Source organism: Rutilus rutilus (genome assembly GCF_951802725.1).
Source record: "Rutilus rutilus genome assembly, chromosome: 24".
Taxonomy (NCBI): Eukaryota; Metazoa; Chordata; class Actinopteri; order Cypriniformes; family Leuciscidae; genus Rutilus; species Rutilus rutilus.
The window spans coordinates 19,240,553-19,262,597 of NC_140228.1; the positions used below are offsets into that span (position 1 = coordinate 19,240,553).

The 22,045-nt window shown below is 36.3% G+C and overlaps 1 protein-coding gene across 7 annotated transcripts in view; it reads right to left on the bottom strand.

Annotated features, from left to right (window-relative positions):
• Nucleotides 1-22,045, bottom strand: part of asap1b (ArfGAP with SH3 domain, ankyrin repeat and PH domain 1b) — a 90,654-nt gene that overhangs the window by 41,622 nt on the left and 26,987 nt on the right. For all 7 annotated transcript variants that reach the window (XM_084398640.1, XM_084398643.1, XM_084398644.1 and 4 more), the window contains 2 exons: nt 8,669-8,741; nt 6,644-6,789 (listed from right to left, as the gene is read on the bottom strand). In XM_084398640.1, the coding sequence (XP_084254766.1) occupies nt 6,644-6,789; nt 8,669-8,741 (219 nt within the window). The remainder of the gene's footprint in view (nt 1-6,643; nt 6,790-8,668; nt 8,742-22,045) is intronic.

Here is a 22,045-nt window from a genome sequence, read left to right on the forward strand (position 1 = left end):
CAGGGAAAAAGTATTGAACACATGAAGAAAGGGAGGCGCAAAAAGGCATGGAAAGCCAAGACAACTGCTGAAAACTTACAGTAATTAAAAAGCAATCCAGCCCCCTGTCAGTGGAAATTAATAACAGCTGGTTCAGTCCCAAATGATGGCCTACAAAAAGGTCTCATTGCCAAGGTGTCACACAAGACACATCTCATGATGGGTAAAAGCGAAGAGCTGTCTCAAGACCTTCGCAACCTAATTGTTGCAAAACATAATGATGGCATTGGTTATAGGCGCCATTCTAAGCTTCTGAATGGTCCAGTGAGCACTTTTGGGGCCATAATACGGAAGTGGAAAGACTTGTGACTTATAGTGGAAATTTCACCATAAATTTGCCTCGACCAGTGCTCCTCGCAAAATTTCTGATAGAGGAGTGAAAAGAATAATCAGAAGAGTTGTCCAAGAGCCAACACCAAGTTGTATGGTGTTTTTAGGGTAATGTGCACTGCCATTTCTCCTCCAAATATGGTGTGTATTATGGCATCCAAACAGTTAAATTTTGCTCTCATGTGACCACACTATATTCTCCCAGTATTTCACTGGCTTTTCCAAATGTTGTGAAGCAAACTTTAAATGAGCTTCAACATGCTTTTTTTTCAGTAATGGAGTCTTGCGTGGTGAGCGTGCATACAGGCCATGGCGGTGGAGTGCATTACTTACTGTTTTCTTTGAGACAACAGTACCTGCTATCTGCAGGTCTTTTTGAAGCTCTCCACAAGTGATCCTTGGCTCTTGGACAATTCTTCTGATTATTCTTTTCACTCCTCTATCAGAAATCTTGCGAGGAGCACTGGTCGAGGCAAATTTATGGTGAAATTATTGTCTTTCCACTTCCGTATTATGGCCCCAAAAGTGCTCACTGGACCATTCAGAAGCTTAGAATGGTGCCTATAACCAATGCCATCATTATGTTTTGCAACAATTAGGTTGCGAAGGTCTTGAGACAGCTCTTCGCTTTTACCCATCATGAGATGTGTCTTGTGTGACACCTTGGCAATGAGACCTTTTTGTAGGCCATCATTTGGGACTGAACCAGCTGTTATTAATTTCCACTGACAGGGGGCTGGATTGCTTTTTAATTACTGTAAGTTTTCAGCAGTTGTCTTGGCTTTCCATGCCTGTTTGCGCCTCCCTTTCTTCATGTGTTCAATACTTTTTCCCTGTGTCATTTCACATTATTACACATAACTTAATTTCTGAACTTATTTTTGTTTGTTTGTTTGTTTGTATGTATGGCTTACTTGGGTTGTTACCAACATCTGGTGAAAATTTCATGTCAATAGCACCTTTGGAAATATATTTACTGAGAAAAATGATGACGTGTTCAATACTTATTTCCCCCGCTGTATATTTAATATTTAATGTAATCTAGTTGCTATAGTTGGGTTAGGGTTATATAGGGTATATATATATATATATTCCCAAAAATTGTCTGGACCTCCGCACGGAAGGAAATGTAGAGACCGGACTTCTTGGAACTTCATTGAATAACCCTGATATAAAGTATAAAAGAACTGTTAAGCACTTTTGAAACATGGCATAGAAAATAACATACTGTTCGAAATGGAAAATGTTCTTTTGTTTTCATTATTGGCAAAATCAGATGTCAAATATGAAAAAAGCAACTGCTCCAGTATATTGTGTATACAAGAAGTTATTGACACTTTTTGACATATGCTTGGATGACGATTTATTATTTCATTTACTTCATTTCTATTAAATAAAACATAAAATATTCCAAATGGCATTTTGACACAATTGAGAGAAAAAAAAAAATCATAAAATGGAAAATAAAAAGACCAGTGTGCAAAGTAAAAAAGTTAACTTCTAAAGTCACCTGAGATGTGTGTGTTTAAGGTCAGAGTGCAGATAGTGAGATAAATGTGTTTAAACAGAGTCTTTTTCTTTAGTGTGTGTGTGTGTGTGTAGTATCTGATGTGATGAATAGCTCGTCTGGCTGATAATGCTAGTGGCAAACAAACACCAATATAAAATATACACTGCCCCACAGAAAGGCTGGTTAACAAACCAACAAAGAGCAGTCCTCATTGAATGTCTTCATCATTTCATATAAATGTGAAACTTTCATAAATGAGGTTTGTTGTGATCGGGAGATAAACCACAACGTAGCACTTCTGTTCACTTCCTCTCTGCCTCACTATTCTTCATTCTCTCTTAATGGATGCTCTTGTTTCAGAGTGATAAATACCTCAGCTTAGTGCCAAAGCAGTCTAAAAGCACCGCAGCCAGACAACAAAGTGTCTCTTTTGAGAGAGAGAAGAGATAGCAGAAGACCAAAACTCTGCAGTTTAACTCTGTTTCATACAGATAAGTTATTGACAGCTGAACTATTTTAAGTTTGAACGAGTATTTCAAGCCTCAGTTGCAGGAAAAAAACAATTTGCCACACAGCACAATGTGAATGCTGATAGCCTGCTGTGTGTGTATTGGTCCATCAGCGTTCCAGTGAGGCTATGGTCCTCAGGAGGGTGTTGTGGAAACGGAGAGGATATACTGATGACACAGGAACCAAAGGAAATGAATCAGGGAAATGTTAATGCTGTTGTCAGGAGAGGATGACAGCAAGACCGAAAATACACACACAGGAAACCGTACGTTAGTACACTGGACTGGTGGAAAATCATGAACACATTCCGTACAAAAGTTAACCAAATTACCAAGATAAAACTGTGGTAGCTTGGTATAAGATGCCTCTTTTATCTGAGGTTTGGAAAGTTTTTAATACAGGACATTTTGCAGTATTATATCTTAATGTATTATGATTTCATTGGTTGTTTAATGGTCGACAGATATGGGTTATTTTGACGGCGGATGCTGATGAAGATTTCTTATAAAGCAAGGTGGGCGATAGGGCATAGGGTTGGGTATCGTTTGAATCTTAACGATTCCAATTTCGATTCTGCTTGTCGATTCCAATTCTTATTGATTTCTAATTTCGATTCGAATAAGGTAAAAAAAAAAAAAAAACTTAGATATTCACATCTAGTCTTTTGCAAAACATTTAATTGTAGCTGAAAATCATCTAAAAATCAACAACTAACATACACAAGGAACGTTTGCCTGTGGTTTAAAAACACCACAGAAAAACAACTAGCCTAACTAATAAATTTCAAGCATTATTAAAGACAAGTAAACACTTGGTAGTTAAAAATGAACAAATAAAAAATCTGCAATCGCAACAAATAGATACCCCTGAACAAAGATACAAATGAAATAAACAGTACAGTAATAAACAGATTTTCAGGTTTTCAGGTACAGAAACTGTAATCAAATGTAAAATAATGCTGCACTTTATAGATAAAATATACATTGCAAATATAGCTATGAAAGTTATTCAGTCAAGAACTAGTGAATTTTCTCTTTGTCTTTTGTTTTTGACAAGTGTTGTTATAGAGACCGCAGCTGCTGTCATTTTAAGAGTTGCCCAATATAGTTACACACGCCTGCAGCACTGAAAACAGTGTGCACGTCTTCTCACAGTTGAATGGTTTAAAGTCATATTGATATGCTCACAAAGGAATCGATAAGAGGAGCAAAAATTTTATTTTATAACAAGTATCCGATTCCTGACCTCAAGTATTCGATTTCAGAATTTTGATTCCTAACCCTAATAGGGAGTGGGGGGGAGAAATCGATACAGCATATTATTGCGATATTTTGTGTGGGGAGATTGTACATAGACGCCAAGAATCTATATTTTCGAGGCCTGAATTTTGACTCAGTATAACGAGTATTGTGCATAATTTTACAAAAAGCTTTATGCGTATAATGTGGGAAATAATTATAATTTCAAATCTTTCTTTCAAACTGTAATTTATTTTTTATTTTATTTTTTTACATTTTCTAATGTAAAAAAAGAAATTACATTTAAAAAAAAAACATTTTGTATTTTACTGAACATCTGGCGCTGTAAAAATAATTAAAGTAATCCAGCTTAAGATGGTTTGTTGGTCTTAGTTTGTTTCCAATCTGGTCAGACTGCTCTGGTTTATTGGATGCAAGTGTGGTTTTGAGCACTTGTCAGCTGTTAGTTCCATCTTTTTAGATAGACCAGCTGAAAACCAGCTTGTTTAATATGCTTTTCATTAGGGTTATGAAACATTAAATGTTTTTATTAGGAATAGGAATTTATTGCATACTGTATATAGTATTACTGTATATATACACTCACCTAAAGGATTATTAGGAACACCATACTAATACTGTGTTTGACCCCCTTTCGCCTTCAGAACTGCCTTAATTCTACGTGGCATTGATTCAACAAGGTGCTGAAAGCATTCTTTAGAAATGTTGGCCCATATCGATAGGATAGCATCTTGCAGTTGATGGAGATTTGTGGGATGCACATCCAGGGCACGAAGCTCCCGTTCCACCACATCCCAAAGATGCTCTATTGGGTTGAGATCTGGTGACTGTGGGGGCCATTTTAGTACAGTGAACTCATTGTCATGTTCAAGAAACCAATTTGAAATGATTCGAGCTTTGTCACATGGTGCATTATCCTGCTGGAAGTAGCCATCATAGGATGGGTACATGGTGGTCATAAAGGGATGGACATGGTCAGAAACAATGCTCAGGTAGGCCGTGGCATTTAAACGATGCCCAATTGGCACTAAGGGGCCTAAAGTGTGCCAAGAAAACATCCCCCACACCATTACACCACCACCACCAACCTACACAGTGGTAACAAGGCATGATGGATCCATGTTCTCATTCTGTTTACGCCAAATTCTGACTCTACCATCTGAATGTCTCAACAGAAATCGAGACTCATCAGACCAGGCAACATTTTTCCAGTCTTCAACTGTCCAATTTTGGTGAGCTCGTGCAAATTGTAGCCTCTTTTTCCTATTTGTAGTGGAGATGAGTGGTACCCGGTGGGGTCTTCTGCTGTTGTAGCCCATCCGCCTCAAGGTTGTGCATGTTGTGGCTTCACAAATGCTTTGCTGCATACCTCGGTTGTAACGAGCGGTTATTTCAGTCAAAGTTGCTCTTCTATCAGCTTGAATCAGTCGGCCCATTCTCCTCTGACCTCTAGCATCAACAAGGCATTTTCGCCCACAGGACTGCCGCATACTGGATGTTTTTCCCTTTTCACACCATTCTTTGTAAACCCTAGAAATGGTTGTGCGTGAAAATCCCAGTAACTGAGCAGATTGTGAAATACTCAGACCGGCCCGTCTGGCACCAACAACCATGCCACGCTCAATATTGCTTAAATCACCTTTCTTTCCCATTCTGACATTCAGTTTGGAGTTCAGGAGATTGTCTTGACCAGGACCACACCCCTAAATGCATTGAAGCAACTGCCATGTGATTGGTTGATTAGATAATTGCATTAATGAGAAATTGAACAGGTGTTCCTAATAATCCTTTAGGTGAGTGTATATTACTGTATATATACTGTATATATTAAGTACAATACTATTTTATTGCCATACAATCATATAAATAAACAGGGCTGCATGAATGTTTGAATAAACATTTAAAATGCAATTTAAAAAAAGGTTCAGGTTTGCAGTGTTTTTTTGTTTGTTTTTGCAGGGCCACAAAAAAATACCAATAATAATAGTTATTATTAATACAAAATAAAAATATAAAACAAAATAAATATTAATTTTGTAGTATTTTACTGTAAAATTCATATGGAGTATTTAATAATAATAATAATAATAATAACAACAACCACAACAACAACAGCAACTATTACAGTACTCATTTTTATGGTTATCTTAATTTCTTAATTTTCTAACACTGAATCATGAGCTGTACGCATATAAAAGAACACAGTGTCACGCTTCACTCTGAAACACGCAGCGCATATATTTAATTAAATCACAGCCTTTGTGATTTAATGATCGCACTAAGCCATATCGCGATTTCAGTTTTATTTAGATTAATCATGCAGCCCTACAAGTTAAGTATTTTGAAAATGAAAACGTATGTTAAGATGGAGCATTGATAAAAAGTTAAATGAAAATGAAAAGAATAAATTTTCTCCTTTTTCCAGCAGCTGTGCAGTGCTGGAACACTGAGCCTCCGCTCACACAGATACGACTTCCCTTCCGCAGAGCTCGCCAGCATTCACACAGTGATTTAGGAATGTGTGTGTTTGTGTGCGTGTGAGGGGTGAAAAGGAGACGCGCTGTAGCTACTGCAACTCCTACACTCGGAATTTATGGCTCTATCTCCACGTTTCTGCCAGGAGGAGAGATCAGGATAGATTACAAAAGCCCCTCTAACTCACACACATCCACTAGACACACAATTTTCACACATTTCACACATCTCTGAACGCATCCGCCTCTGACACCAACGCAGAGAACTCTACAACCTGTGTAGAAGGACACACACTTTAAGCTCTTTAACACTTTCCCAGAGGCTGATTCACTTTAAAAGGATCTAGTATGCTGTAAAGCCTTAAATCTGTCCCTACATTGGGCTTGAACATAAACCAAAACAATCTTTTCTTTTTATTTGTATGATCTAGTATCATAGAAAAGAAACCCGCTTTTAAGTGCATTAAGTCTTGGATGTCCATTCATTGTGGTTTAAAGATCTGTTCACGTAGAAGACTCACCAGGTTCTTGAGGAGGGTGGAAAGCTCTTTAGTCAGAGTAGAGAACTTAACAAAGGCTGTGCCCAGATCTGGATTATCCCGACTGATGAAGTTACTGCCAAACTTATCCAACGCTTGGGCGTACATCTCCTCATTTTGAATGTGATCTGACAAAAGAGCACAAATGAACACAATCATGTCGTATTGTTTATGAATGTCATGCATCTGAAGAGTACACATCCTCGCTCAGGTGTTGGTAGCATGTTGTCTGGTTCCTTAAAGACTGTATTAAATCATTTCATTCCTAGGTACAATTCCCTGGTGTTAATGGATATCATTTATCAGTGCAAAAAGTTTTCAGTGTCAATGCATTTTTATGCAAGGAATGTTTGGTTTCATTAAACTGCAATAACTTTCTGCACCTCTGAAACAACTTATCTGCTTATGTAACCAAGATCAAGTTTCTTCATAATAGGGGTCATTCTATGAAATATGCCTTTTCCAATGTCATAAGTATTTCAAGATTAATCAGACAAATAAATCGTATTGTGCTATAACAATCTAAATTAATACATTGTAATATACACTACCGTTCAAAAGTTTGGATCAGTAAGATTTTTTTTATTTTAAAAGCCTTTGCATTATAAAGGTATTCATAATGTACTTTAAATGCATTATATCTTTTCATAAATTGTAACCAGAGTTAAAATGCATTTTAATATTTACAGATTCCTTGTTACATCTGAAATGATTTAATGCATTAAAAATACTTAATACATTATGTATAAAGGCTGTAAGTAGAGTGTTATTATTTGTTTATGTTTTTGAAAGATGTCTCTTATGCTCACCAAGGCTGCCTTTATTTGATCAAATACAGTAATACAGAACAATGCAATACAATACAATACAGTAAAAACAGTAATATTGTGAAATATTATTAAAATATAAATAACTCTTTTTTACTCTTTAATATATGTTAAAATGTTATTTATTCCTGTGATGGCAAAGCTGAATTTTCACCAGCCATTACTCCGGTCTTGAGTGTCACATGATCCTTCAGAAATTATTCTAATATGTGACCCTGGATCACAAAACCAGTATGGGGAAAAATGATCGATTTTTCTTTTATGCCAAAAATCATAAGGATATTAAGTAAAGATCATGTTCCATGAAGATATTTTGTAAATTTCCTACAGTAAATATATAAAAACATTTATATTTGTGAGTGAATGCAGCACAATCGTAAACATAAATGGACAACTTTAAAGGCAATTTTCTCAATGTTTCGAATTTTTTCCACCCTCAGATTCCAGATTTTCAATATATTGTCCAAATATTGTCCTATCCTAACAAACAAAACATCAATGGAAAGCTTGTTTATTCAGCTTAAATTTATTCAGTGAAAAATGATTTACCCATGTGACTGGTTTTGTGATCCAGGGTCACATATACTGATTTGGTGCTCAAGAAACATTTCTTGTTATTGTCAATGTTGAAAACAATTGTGCTACTAAATATTTTTGTGGAAACCACGATATATAAAAAAAAAAAAAAAAAAAAATCTGGATTCTTTGATGAACAAAAAGTAAAAATAGCAGCATTTATTTGAAATAGAATAAATTATTTTGTGAGAGAGAGAGAGAGAGAGAGAGAGAGAGAGAGAGAGAGAGAAATATAACCAAACACATACATACCCGATATATATGAATGTGTGATATGTATACGTGTATAGATACACACCTGAACCGCAGCAAGTATCAGTTCAGTATGTGTGTGCGAGAGAAGTGTGTGGGTGTATGTGGGGGTGGATAAAACTAGCTGGCGTGATGTCCGCCAGGAACATGTTGATCATGCTAACTGTGATCTAGCCATTTGTTTTAACAGTCTTACAGGCAGATTTATCTACAATCACTAAAATACTGCACACCACCATATCCATGATACTGCCTGTAAAACATAAGTCACTATGATTTCAATAAGTGTGTTTATTTGTATTAAATCATTAACAAAATCAGAATTTGTGCGTGCGCGTGGTTGTGTACATACCTTGGCCGGAGTTATAAATGGCTTTGACTGACTTCTTAACCTTCTGCAATGAGTTTCTGTCCTGATCCAAAGCCTATGGACAAACAGATAAGAGATGGAATCACTGAAGCTGTACACCTGTGATGTGACCTAACAGGAACGTTATACTAGAAACTATGAATAAAATGTAATAAATAATCCACTTATAAATGCTTAAGCTCTGTTTGTGCTGTAATAAGAATTCTTCCCAGAATTGTGCCATACTGACCCCATAGCATTGCTTTCAACCACTTAACTGCGGAACAATACATCAAGCAAACAAAATTATTGATTTATTCAGGGCAATTTCCTTGCAGCAGATGTAGAAAAACAGTTTGAGGCACAAGATGTTCTTTATACAAGTATGTGAAACGCATGCTACTAGATCAGATGCAAAGCTCAGTTTCATGTATATTTCATATTGCTATGCTACAGCATTCTCAGCATTGACACAAGGGACTCTATATCAAACATTAAACTACACAGCTATAGTTTGTAAGTTAGTCATGCCTGCAACATGTTTATAGCTAGCTAGCTACATCAAAAACAATGCATCCTGTTTAATAGTACCAACATTCGCAAGTAACAATAGAACCCTTTGTGTCATAGAGTATGTATGTTTTTGGCCAAACTTTTTCACAATTTTTTCTCTCAACAGATAATGAACAAGTCAACCAGAAATTATTCAAAATCACTAACTAATCAAGAGAAAAGTTGTGTTGCACTAATTGGTCATGATGCATCAACAGTCCCTAATTAGAATTTTGGTTTTATCCAACACACACACACGCACACACTTCACAAGACTACACTGTGAGGTTCCAGCACAGATTATGCATGATATTAAAAGCTGATATCAGTCAGTGAGCAGTGTGCCATGGGAGGATCTCCTAAGTTGTGTTATTCCTGCAATGACAAGAACATTTAACCCCTCGCTCTTCTCTGAAAGCTCAAAGTATGATCTTCTTCCTCTAACAATAAGCCACAATTTGCCCATATTGCCTGCTATTGCTACTGGATTCCTGATTCGATTGGATTCTGACTCACAAGCTCTCAATTCGATTTAATTCGGATATGTCATACTTCAATTATAATGTTTATTTTGCTTGCATATGAATAAAAATTCTCTCAGCCAATGAGGAAATTCATGTGTATCAGTTTCCACAAAATTATTAAGTAGCACAACTGTTTTCAACATCGATAATAATAAGAATTGTTTCTTGGGTACCAAATCACCATAAATGTAAATAAATTACATTTTGAAATGTATTAAAATTAAAGGTTATTTTTAAATTGCAAAACATATTTCACATATTACTGCTTTTACTATATTTGTGAAGAGCCTTGGTGAGCAATGCATATCTGACTTTTTTCAAAAACATAAAAAAAATCTTGCCGACCCCAAACTTCTGAATAGTAGTTTTGTAAAAATCAAAACATTTGTCTATTAAGTGTATTTTATCAAAATATTCCTCACTGAAAGTAACTTGTTGATTCAATAACTGCTCTGACAGATTTAGTAAATGATCCATCAGAATTTATTTTTTAAGAATTGATATCAGGATCACTCAAAATGAAGATTAATCGGAAAAAAAAAATCTAAATTTAAACCCATTGATAATGATAATCTGGTTTGAACTGAGCAAGGACATGTAATTTACTCAACAACAGCTTGATTGAAGCTAACATTTATCCGATTATGAACCCGACTGGAAATTGGGCAATTAAATAAGTGACAGATGTTTGTTTTCAGAGCGTACAGTATAGTATTCCCATCTCACAGAGGCTGAAATTAAAAATATCCTGATGTCATGCCTCTATTTTGGCTGAGAGACAAAAAGCACACAACACATGACTACACAAAGCCTGTTTAGATCTTCACCTCCTAATGAATTCTGAAACCTGACCTGCTATTTTCATTGTTTTGCAGAAGGAGTGCAGAAGAGTTTCCCTAGCAACACAGTAGTAGATGACAGGAAGAGATGCCTTGGTGTGTGTGCACTTTTGTGAATGAGGTTATTGATATGAATACTTTCTAACGAATTCATCCACTAAAACTCCACTGAGGACCAGGGTTTTGAACCAATGCCATTTCACTGTAGATAGGACCACAAAATCTGCATAATCACATTCAATCAAAAGTTAGCTTTCATTTGTTTGCACATCTAAAGAAATTACACTGCCATGCCTTCAACTTCTAAATCCCTTAATCATCGAACACCGAAAAAATCAAGTGTTTAGAAAAGTCAAATGAATCATCCCTGTGCGAACAAGCAGGTGTTAACATTAAACAATTTTACATGGAACTTTCCAATTAGAAAATAAGTGTTTGTCTATACTGGGGAAACAATGGCTACGTCCGTAATCGCCCCCTATACCCTTGAATAGGGAAAAATTTAGGGGATAGCAATTTGGTGTCCGAAACCATAGTGGATGTTTTTGAGTGCGCTCATTCAATTCCACAATCAACACAATAATGCATGTACAACCAATGTCCGCACAACGGCTAGAGAATACCCATAATGCACTGTGAGGGTCACGCCAAATGAATTCCTGCTTCTCGCCAGAAATCATCCATCCATTTTCCAAACTGCTGGTTCAATATGGGTACAGCATAAAATCATACAGGTATTTATACCTTTTTTAATTGATTAATAAATTGTTGAATTAAGGTTTATACAGGCTGGTTTCCATGACAGAGTTCAAGATAAATCTTTTCATTACTATTTTGGCCATATGAATACTGGACCCCCAATTGTGCCTAGTTTCTCCCAAGGTTTTTTTCTCCATTCTGTCAACTGATGGAGTTTTGGTTCCTTACCACTGTCGCCTTAGTCGCCATTGGCTTTTAGCTTGCTTAGTTGGGGACATTTAATTTAATATTCAACAATATTATTGATCTGCCTGCATTGACACCATTATATGAGAACTGAACTGAGCTGGACGATGACATCACGGTTTTCTCCAGAGCGGCTATATATAAAAATGAACTAAATTAATTAGGGATGCACCGATATGAACATTTTGGCCGATACCGATAACCGATAAATCTAAATACATTAATAATTTTTGAGAGCCTGATTACAAAAACAAAAGTCTCACCATTTAAAGCCATGTTAAGCACACAATTATAATGTTCTCATTGTCATTTTGTGTAGCCTATATGACAGATTTGCGCTGCACATGTTGCACTGAACTGTTTTTAGCTTTTTTGAAGTAATTCCTATCATATTTCAAGCAATTCAAAACCATCATGGCGAACAGTGCGCATCTGAAGAGTCTCAGCTGAAGGAAATAATCCATTATTTACCGGCTTTAATATATAGGTTGATAACGATTACATAAAAATTTACCATGTATCGGCCGATACCGATATGGTGGCTGTTTTTAGATACCGATATGGTGGCTGATAAAACGTGCATCCCTAAAATTAATAACCTTTTTACAACAAAAATGAAACATCACTGAACTTACTTAAGATGGACTATGACGCTATTGTCTTCTGGAAACAAACTTTGTTGCATTATTTTCCAGTTATCTCTGTAAAGCTGCTTTGAAACAATCAGCATTGTAAAAAGCGCTATATAAATAAAGGGTACTATATTAGTGGAGTAATAGGGAATAGTGAAAAAGGGTATAGGGGACGATTTCAAACAGCACATGTACCTCCAACAAACTCTGTGCTTTTATTCTCATTGAAATGGCATTAGCAGCTAAAGCTAACATAAACCTAAAAAACAGGGCTGCATTTATACATATTTCTCTTGTTGTAATCCATAATTGCTTTTTTGGATATTGCCTTTCACGTAGTGTGTTATGTAGCTGCTTGTGAATGTAAAAGGTCTGCAAAGCATGCATTTTGACGATAAGAGTTATCGTCTCCCAAAGAAAGAACCGATTCGGAACTACCTGAAACGTGTCGTCATCTTCCTGCACAAACCTACATTAGTTTTTAAGAACTTTGAATTGGCCGATGGTCTTCATTGGCTGCCAGCGAACAACGTCTACAAACAACATTTGGTTTATGTTGCTGACTTGACATGTAAAGAAGACTCTTTGTCTAATCTAACTCTTTTTGAAATCTAAAGAAGATTTCTGAGCTGTGAAAACAAATCCACTTTGCATCCACTTCCAAAGAAAGAGGCCTTGTGCTTGAATTGATACAATAAAAGCGATGCAATCGTTACTGTTCATATTACTGTGTATACAAGTGCTGAGGAAGCCTCCTCCAGAGTTGAAAATCAGATTTGGTAATTGGTAGGGCAGGGTATTTTCATGTATCTTAGTGCATTCTTTATAGTGGAATTGGTGGAAACTAGTGAGCTGGGTTTGCTAATGCTAACGTTAGCAGTGCACACTTGCGCTACTTCTTTCTGTCACAGTTTACGTTCAGAAATAACAACACAGAAATAACAGCCACTGCTTTGTGAATCTTGGATGTAAACAAATGAATTAATTAAATATCAATACAGTGTTTCTGAGAATCAGTACAGTATTGGCAAACATAATATTGTGATCTTCAAGTGTGTCAATATTTTCTTACAAGCCTAACCGCCGTTTCGCTTCCAACACGTGCTTTAAGCTATAGACCAGACACAGCAGACTGGGCCATCTGACCAATCAGAGCAGAGTAATCTCTCAAAAAGGAGGGGTTTAGAGGATTCGAACCGTTTCAGACACTGCTGCAGTGTATATTATGAAAAAATTTAAGTGTTTTTTGACCTTGGATGCATGTAAATCTATGAAATTATTGCATCACTGAAAGTAACTTGACATTTTTTATTATTTAAATTGTAATGGTAAAAAAAAAAATACTGTTGTTCAGTGTTCAACGACCAATTAGTAATATCCAAACTATACTGTAAGGCTTCTCTTCAAATTGTATAATGGTATTATATATAGTCCTGCTACTTCTGAAAAATTATTTAGTGACATTTCAATGTATGGTTTCTAGAGATAACAATAAAACAACGACAAAACAAAGGCAGATGACATTTCTTGACCACTGAATGTTTAGTTGACCACAAAGTTTAAACTGTAAAGAGGTCAAATTCACTGATGTCAAAGTTCACTGGTGAAAGCTGCCACGTTTCCTGCTTACAATCTTATCCCGTCAACGCAGAGCAGGCATTTCCTTCCCAAACTAGAAATAAGTGCACAAACCCAACCCAAGTCTGACAGCATACTGTCACACACACACACACACAAACAAGTTTACATACCCTCTTGCAGAATGAGCAAGATGTTAATAATTCTAACAAAATAAGAGGGATCATAATAACTGCATGTTATTTTTATTTAGTACTGTCCTGAATAAACTTCCATATGATAGATGTTTCCATATAGTCCACAATTTTACACAAATTAACCAGTTCAAAAGTTTACTCCCTTGAATCTTAATATTGTGCGTTGTTACCTGGATGATCAACGATTGTTTTTATGTCTTGTGATAGTTGTTCACGAGTCCCTTGTTTGTCCTAAGCAGAAAAAATATGAACATTAAAAGTCATTGATCATCCAGGTAAACTAAAAAAAAAAAAAAATAAATGTAAACTTTGATATTTCTCAATAACAGCAAGCATTTTAATATTGTTTTTTATAAGTTTTTTTGTTTTTTACGTTTTTTTGTTTTTATATTATTACATTGTTTTCATCTTTGTAATTTTCATTTTACTCTATATTTGTAAAGTTTAATACTGGTTTAATATCAGAATTCCTAATTCAAATTTAACTCATAGAATTAAAAGTCTAAAATACTAAATTTTGCTGCATAAAAATGGGTTTAAAATTGGGATAAAATCTACTAAAGGACTTTTGCCCTACAGACTTTCCTGAATAGAGACCATGGTAGGGCCCTTTGAAATCATAATTGTGTGATATTCCTTATAAAATGGTTTAATTAATTGCTTTATTATTAAGTTGAGAAGTACATTCTACTGTACAATAGTAATATATTTGTACATTTCTTCAAGTTAAACTGAACTTTGGTGGGTTGAAGTGAAGCTTTTGGTTTCTGTGTGAATTTGACAATAGTTTAATCAAATGAAATGGTGAAATGATTGTTAAGTGACTCTTAGAGCAGCTCTAAAAATGAAGTTCATATGTTCATTTCATCATATAGTGAAACGGCAGATGCTAAAAACTAGGGCTGCAACGATTCATCGAGTTACTCGATTTACTCGATTACAAAAATTCCTCGAGGCAAAAACTCTGCCTCGAAGCCTCGTTAAATTCCTATGACGCGCACTATAACGCGCAGGGATCTGATTTCACACGGACCGTTGTTCAGTGTTCAGGAAGCACAATAGCGCGTGATACATTTTGAATTTAGTTGGCGCGATGGCGGAGAGTAAAGATGTCCATAAAGTTTGGGATCGCTTCCTTCCAGCGTCGCTGAAACAAGGTAATGATTCTGTCCCCTGCATTTTTTTTTAACCCAGCGCCAATATTTCCGCCCGTGCCGAAGCCTATACATTGATGTTCGCTGATTTTACAACTGCAAGAGAGTATAGCCTAAAAAAGAACCCCTTCACACACACACACACACACACACATGCACCCTCGTCTCTCTCACGCGCCAGTCAGACCAATTGCGGCAATGCATCACATTTGCTCAAACTTTTTGTAGCCACGCAACAATAATTTCAGCATGCATTCACTGTATACACCGGGACGTGATGGAGGAACAAATATTGCATTGCAGTCTTTGCGAGACCTTGTTTGTTACGTCTGCCAAATAGTTACAGACAACAACAAAAAATGAAACTCCCCAGCCTGCTTCTCCAAATCCACTCGTACTTTTGGGGAAGACATAATCGGCTACCAAAGTAATTGAGCATAGAACATTTTCAGTTAACAAAAAAATATAATACTACAAAACGTGCTAATATACTTCAAATAGCCTAAGCGAGAAACAAAATGCTGTTCTTTTTAACATATTTGCAATAAAACATTCCCCTTTTTAAAGCTACACTTATTTTTTTATAAATTGTATACATTGTGTACCTGTTTGGCTTGATATTTTATATACATTTAATTTATTTTTGTTCTCCAGTGGGTAATTTGCAGAAGGTGCAATCCTTTTTTTGTAATGTTGTATTAAGAAGACAAAACTAAGGCAAAATGGCCTTTACTATTTAAGTTTGTATTCATAGTTTTACATGTTATACATGTTTTACAGTATAAAGTTGACTTAACTGTATTGTTATATAATTGTTGGCACTGGCACTTATAAACACTAAATGGGTAAAAAGTACAATAAATAGGCTTAGTTTTGGAGCCAAATGTTGGAGTTGGAATAAATAGCTCTGTTGTGTTTTTTTTTTTTTTTTTTTTTTTTTTTTTTTTGAGAAATAAAAGCCAAATGCTTGATTATTTTACAGCCACATCATTTTCGTTATGCATTATTTGTTTTGGTTGTTTAAAAACACACTAATTTTTTTTATCCGATTACTCGATTAATCGATCGATAAAGTGCTAGATTAATCGATTACAAAAAGAATCGATAGCTGCAGCCCTACTAAAAACTCCACAAGCGTCACGCCTTGCGTGCTTTAGTAGGAGTAGGAGATGAAACTGCGCTGCTCATTCACACAGACTTCAGATTTCAAAGTTAGTATTTTTATTTTTTTGGTTTAATATTGGACATAAATATAGACACTAGTCCGCATTGTACAGAAAATTATATTTTTATGACTGGATTCTCTTTCCATGTATTCCAAATCGTGGAAATCCTAGGTCCCTACTCTGGAAGTCCACCAAGTTTTCTCCAAAGCCTGTACCACTCCACCCAGAGAAAATGTCCCATACATATTTAACATCTCATCCAACAATGGAAGCAAACCTCCCCTGACAGAAAAATGTAGGAATGTGACAAAGAAAGCAAACAATGTATTTAGCATCCAAGATCTACGACACTATGAATTATCGTTTATGTTTCCACTACTTTCGCAAACGAACATCCATTTCAAAAGAACACAAGAAAAACATCCAAGTTACTGCCAAATCCTCTGAGCTGCGTGCGTTATGGGCGTATATGACATAGATTTTATGAAGAATCACTTGCATTCCAGCCTAAGAGTTTCAGGCCTGATGCATCTGTGTGCAAGTGCAAGTGCGAAACACAGGAGGAAGAAGCAAAAGAGCACCTTTAAAAGGCAGCAGGCATGACGCTAACACCCTCTTTGTGCCAAGGACACAACAGCGTTCGAATTTCCATGCATAATGGAAATATTTGATCTTTCAGAAAAACCACTTTGTGTCTAATGCAACACACAATGAGCATTCATCCATGCATCACTCTTTAAATAGTTAAAGGCCAGGGATATTTCACCGCTGGAAAGATGAATGTGTATTTAAATTGGGTCATTTATGTAGTAGAAATGTGAAATTATTTTAGAAGTTGGTGCCTTCTAGACTGAGAAAAGCCAGAAAATGTATTTTTGGCTCATGTGGATGAAAGACAATTACTCCCAGAATGCACTTGCTTTGCTGCCCTACGAGGCCACTTCCAAGCCACGCCTACCGGTTGCAAAGGGCAGTAGCGGAAGAAATGATACAACTAGGCTACTAGTTGACTCGAAACTGAAAATACAGCGTTTTATCGTGAGTCTCCTCCATCATCCGCAACTGTTCCTCGCTGTATTGCGGCTCGTACAGGTAGCCACGAGCATCGGATTCGCGCACCAGATCTTTAAAATCCCCTTCTGCCATATCATCTTCAAAACTACCTTCTGCCATCGTGGTTAGCCTAATACTCCGCTTTCTCCACAGAGCAAAAGCCTGTTAGCTTAGCTTAAAAAAAAAGATGGCTGACACTATTTGTACATTCTGTGAGTGAGATCCCACCCCCTATGGGAGGGGTGAAAACATGTGGAACGAGCTCCTACTACTGGCTGTATAGTACTATGGCTTATAATAGTATTTTTGGATGCATTAGGAAAAGATAAGACAAGAGTGAGAACTTGTATCCAAGGAGATTGGCATGCTGGTACTACAAGACCACTGACCACATCCTCTCTGAAGATAGATGTGAAATTACTGAGTGTGTGAACTTTGATGGTTTCAGATGGATAGGAGGTGACCAGCAGATTTTTCACTGGTTAAACTGGTTTGTATTTCAGATATTTCTAAATTTGATTCCAATTTATGCCTGAAGAATGCTGCACAGAAACTACAGGAGAAATTGTACTTGCAACTACAAGTTGTCAAAATAAATGACAAAATTCCCTTTACCATTGGAATTTCATGATAATTGATACAAATTGTAATACTACAGCAAAAATGAATATACTATTTAACAATACTCCTTTGAGTTGGCCATAGGCACTATTTGCATGTTAGCAACAACCCCCTGGAAATAATGGCATGACAAAGAGGAAGAATTGAAAATATTAAAATTCTGCCACACCACAAGATGAACAACAACCATGTTGTGGCTTACATCCCTAGCTGGAATATCTGTTTACTTGGCTTCCATGACTGAAACTGCAAAAGCTATATATATCAGAGAACATCCGAGTGGAAAGCCAAGGGAGGAACGAGTCTGATTAAACTCCAAATCACACAGAAAGCTTCATTCTACACGCTCTATTAGTTTAGACACGTTTGCGAAATGCAGAAGAAATGGATAAATCAATATTTTACAGCAGAAATGTGTTTACATATTTCATAAGCAAAGGTTGTATAAAATGTTTAACTAATTTTTATCCATGAACACACATTTGCTCTTAAAGGGACATGATTTTTAAAACATGACTTGTGGGTTTACTCCTCAAGATCTGTTCTGTCAAAAGATGTAAATATTTAATATAATATATTTAAATAAAAAATATTTAATATAATCATTATTTTAAATGAATGAATATTTAATTATTCATTAAAAAATAAATATACTAATATATTAGTATATATAAATATACAAGATTTAATATACAAATACATTAAAAATGACATAAATACAAATAAAAAGTTACCAATAAATGTATATACATTCATTTCACTTTGAAAATTACTGTAAATAATAATAAAACATAAAATAAAAAACTGCTTCACGAGAAACAAGCATGACTAGCAGCATGACTAGCAACTTGAAACTTCAGAATAAGGCCATTATAAACCGTTTCTCAAAACCTGCGGTTTCGCTTACATTGTAAAACCACTAAATGTAGAGTGCAAAATATAACTGTTCTCTTTTGACCAGGGTGACCTACATTTCCTCAAAAAATGTTGATTGTGTATCCCTACACATACACAAACAAATTAACATAATAGGATGTAACCACTGAGAAATAAACCAAATTCTCTGGCACATTAGTGATATAAAAGATTCATGGTGAAACACATATAAGATCAATTGGCTTCATTAGCTTTTTTGCTTAGAAAGCTACAACAGCAAGTCTCTAGGGGCCACATGAATGATCCTCCATGGGAGCTTGTTAAACTAGGCTGTGCTGTGCTGTGCTTGCTTAAAGAGGAAGTTGGCGCTTCTGGATTCTGTGGTGAAGCCTCAAGGCAAGTGACAACAGTCACCACTAGCGTCTCCACCCAGATGCTAAATCCAGCACGAGGCTGACACAGAAGGACCTCGGGCTGAACCTCCTCCTCCTTCATACCGAAAGCCACGCTAATGCTAGCGGACACTGTTTACGCCCCAAGCATTAGCAAGCCTGCAGACGATTGAACTGCATCGCCCAACCAAACATAATGCTAACAAGCTATCTAACAACACTGAAAAGACTAAGAGGGACAAATCAATACTATTAAAATCATTTACTTTCACCGCCACTGACTGAATTGTCTGGCTTTCAGTGTTTTCACTGTTCTTAGCCTTCAATTAAAAATGTAGCTTTTTTTTAAATGAAACATACCTACATTTAAGTGTTGATAAAACAAGAATGCATGAAGCTTGAATAAAATTTGATTTATTTACTTATATCAAAAGAATGAGTCTCTGCTTTAAAAATGAATATTGGATGTTCAGATAAACCAAAATATTCTGGGGGCCATGACTTTATTATTAATCAATACCTTACTGGTTTTTACGTACAGTATAGGCAGTGTTATCTTCTTATATGCAGAGTTATAGTCCATGTAGAATGGACATTATTATTGTTATTATTATTATTAAAATAATAATTTCATACAAATGGGAAGTCCCTGCTGCAGGTAATATGTCTTGTTTTCCATTTAAATTGTTGGCTAAATGACAGCTACAATTTGCCAGCTTGATCATTTTAGTTAAACCCCTTCTTATCAACCTTACTGTGAAACACCATGTTAAGTTCAGTGGCAGTAATTTGTTCAGTGATAAAATGTAAAACAAAACTGGCAACAAGGACCAGCAGATGAGCTGCACTCAGCAGGTGTCAAAATGAAATGTCAGTCTTCTTGATTTCCCTGCTGTCTTCATCACAAGTGTTTACATGTTCCTCTTCTGAATTGGGGATGCTGAAGATGCTTTTGACTTCACACTCTCAGGTCTCCATTAGCCTCAAAACACTTCAAGTGCAAGACATGATACTTTCAGTTAATTAGTCGATTTTTACCCACTTTCTGAAAGATATGCGAGTGGTTCTTGCCATTGTAAAACTCAGTTCACCAATGCTTCAAGATGAAAGCAACACCTCAAACGAGTCTGCTTGGATATAATCAAATAAACAAATGTTTGCTTGTTTCTATTAGGCAATGGCTTTAAAGGAAAAGTTCACTTCAAAATGAACATTGTGGCATCATTTACTCACCCTCAAGTTGTTTCAAACCTGTATGAATTTCTTTCTTCTGCTGAACACAAAAGAAGATGTTCTGAAGAATGCCGGTAACCAAACAGTTGATGAACCCCATTGACTTCCATAGTTTTTTTTTTTTTCCTACTATGGAAGTCAGTGGGGTCCATCAACTGTCTGGTTACCGACATTCTTCAAAATATCTTAGTGTTCAGCAGAAGAAAGAAATTCATACAGGTTTAAAACAACTAGAGGGTGAGTAAATGATGACAGAATTTTCATTTTGAAGCGATTCATCCAGCCGTGAGTTGCATCTGGCTGGCGCAGTCCAGGATCGGTCACGAACGACGCTCAGGCTGATCCTCAAGGCCAAACCTTCTGACCTTCTTTCCTCGCTATGAATGCCTGAATCTGGATTATGTTCCTCATGGATAGAGTTCCCATCTGCAGATCTGTCTGGCTCATGGGGTGGCAGTGATAATCAGATGCACACAGACAAACACAGCTGTTCGGCTAACACCACTGCAAGGATGTATGTCACACAAGTATTTCAACAGAGAGGATGGATTATGCCGCCCCACACGCCAACCCCGATGTCTCAGCCTTAGCAACAGCCGTATGCCATCTCTGCACAAAAATAACAGTTTACATGTTGACACTTGAATGCTTATACAATGACAAAATGTTCATTTTGGGGTGAAATTATGCCTTTAAGGACAAATAAGTATGCGCATATGTGTGATGCAAAGCATTCAAATCCAAGCATGCAACGTCAAATCCCGACTGAGCATTACACGCATTAGGTAGAAAGAGATAAACATGTCTGACTTTTATGTCGGTCCATCTATCTCTCTCTCTTTAAAACACTGGCGAGGCATCAAAAGCTTACATGGCCTAGCATGACATCTGGCATTTGCGCAGATGATAGCTTTATGGGATGGTGGATCTAATTTGAGTGCTGACAGAATGACAGAAAATGGGTACTGAGGAAGAGGAGACCTTTAGGAGGAGCAATATGTGGCGTAGCTATTTCTGAACGGGCTGTTGAATCACCATCTGACGTGTATTTGTGCTGATGTCTTATCACCAGCAGGACTCAAGGTATCATCATCTCCAACCAACACCGCTGACAAACAACAGTTCAGCAAGACCGAAAGGAAATACACCACGTTTCTCTTCATAACCATTGACCAGTGTATTTTTCGCAACATGACGATAAACTCAAAAGTATGAATTCATTAAACTGCCATTGGACATTAAATATGTCAGTATGGGTCAGGAGGATGGTCAAATGGTAATCTAATCCAACAGTTGACTATTAAATTACCTAGTTTAGTGAGATTTTTCTTTTCTTATCGTTAAAAGGTACACTTGCGTAATATCTGGCCCTCTAGCGGACAAAAAAACAAAAACTGCATGCATTTTGGGGAAGAACATCGTTTTAGTCGTGCGTGACTATGTGTGACTGTGCAAGATGAATATGGTTATCCTACTGCTCATATAACATTCACTACTAGGCTTAAAGAACCCTTAAATCAAAATGTAAGTTTTTTAGCTTTTAGTATTAATATGTTAGCCTTAAGGTTAAGAATAAGCTGGTGTGTTCCAAAACAATGACAAAATTCGCATTTAGGAG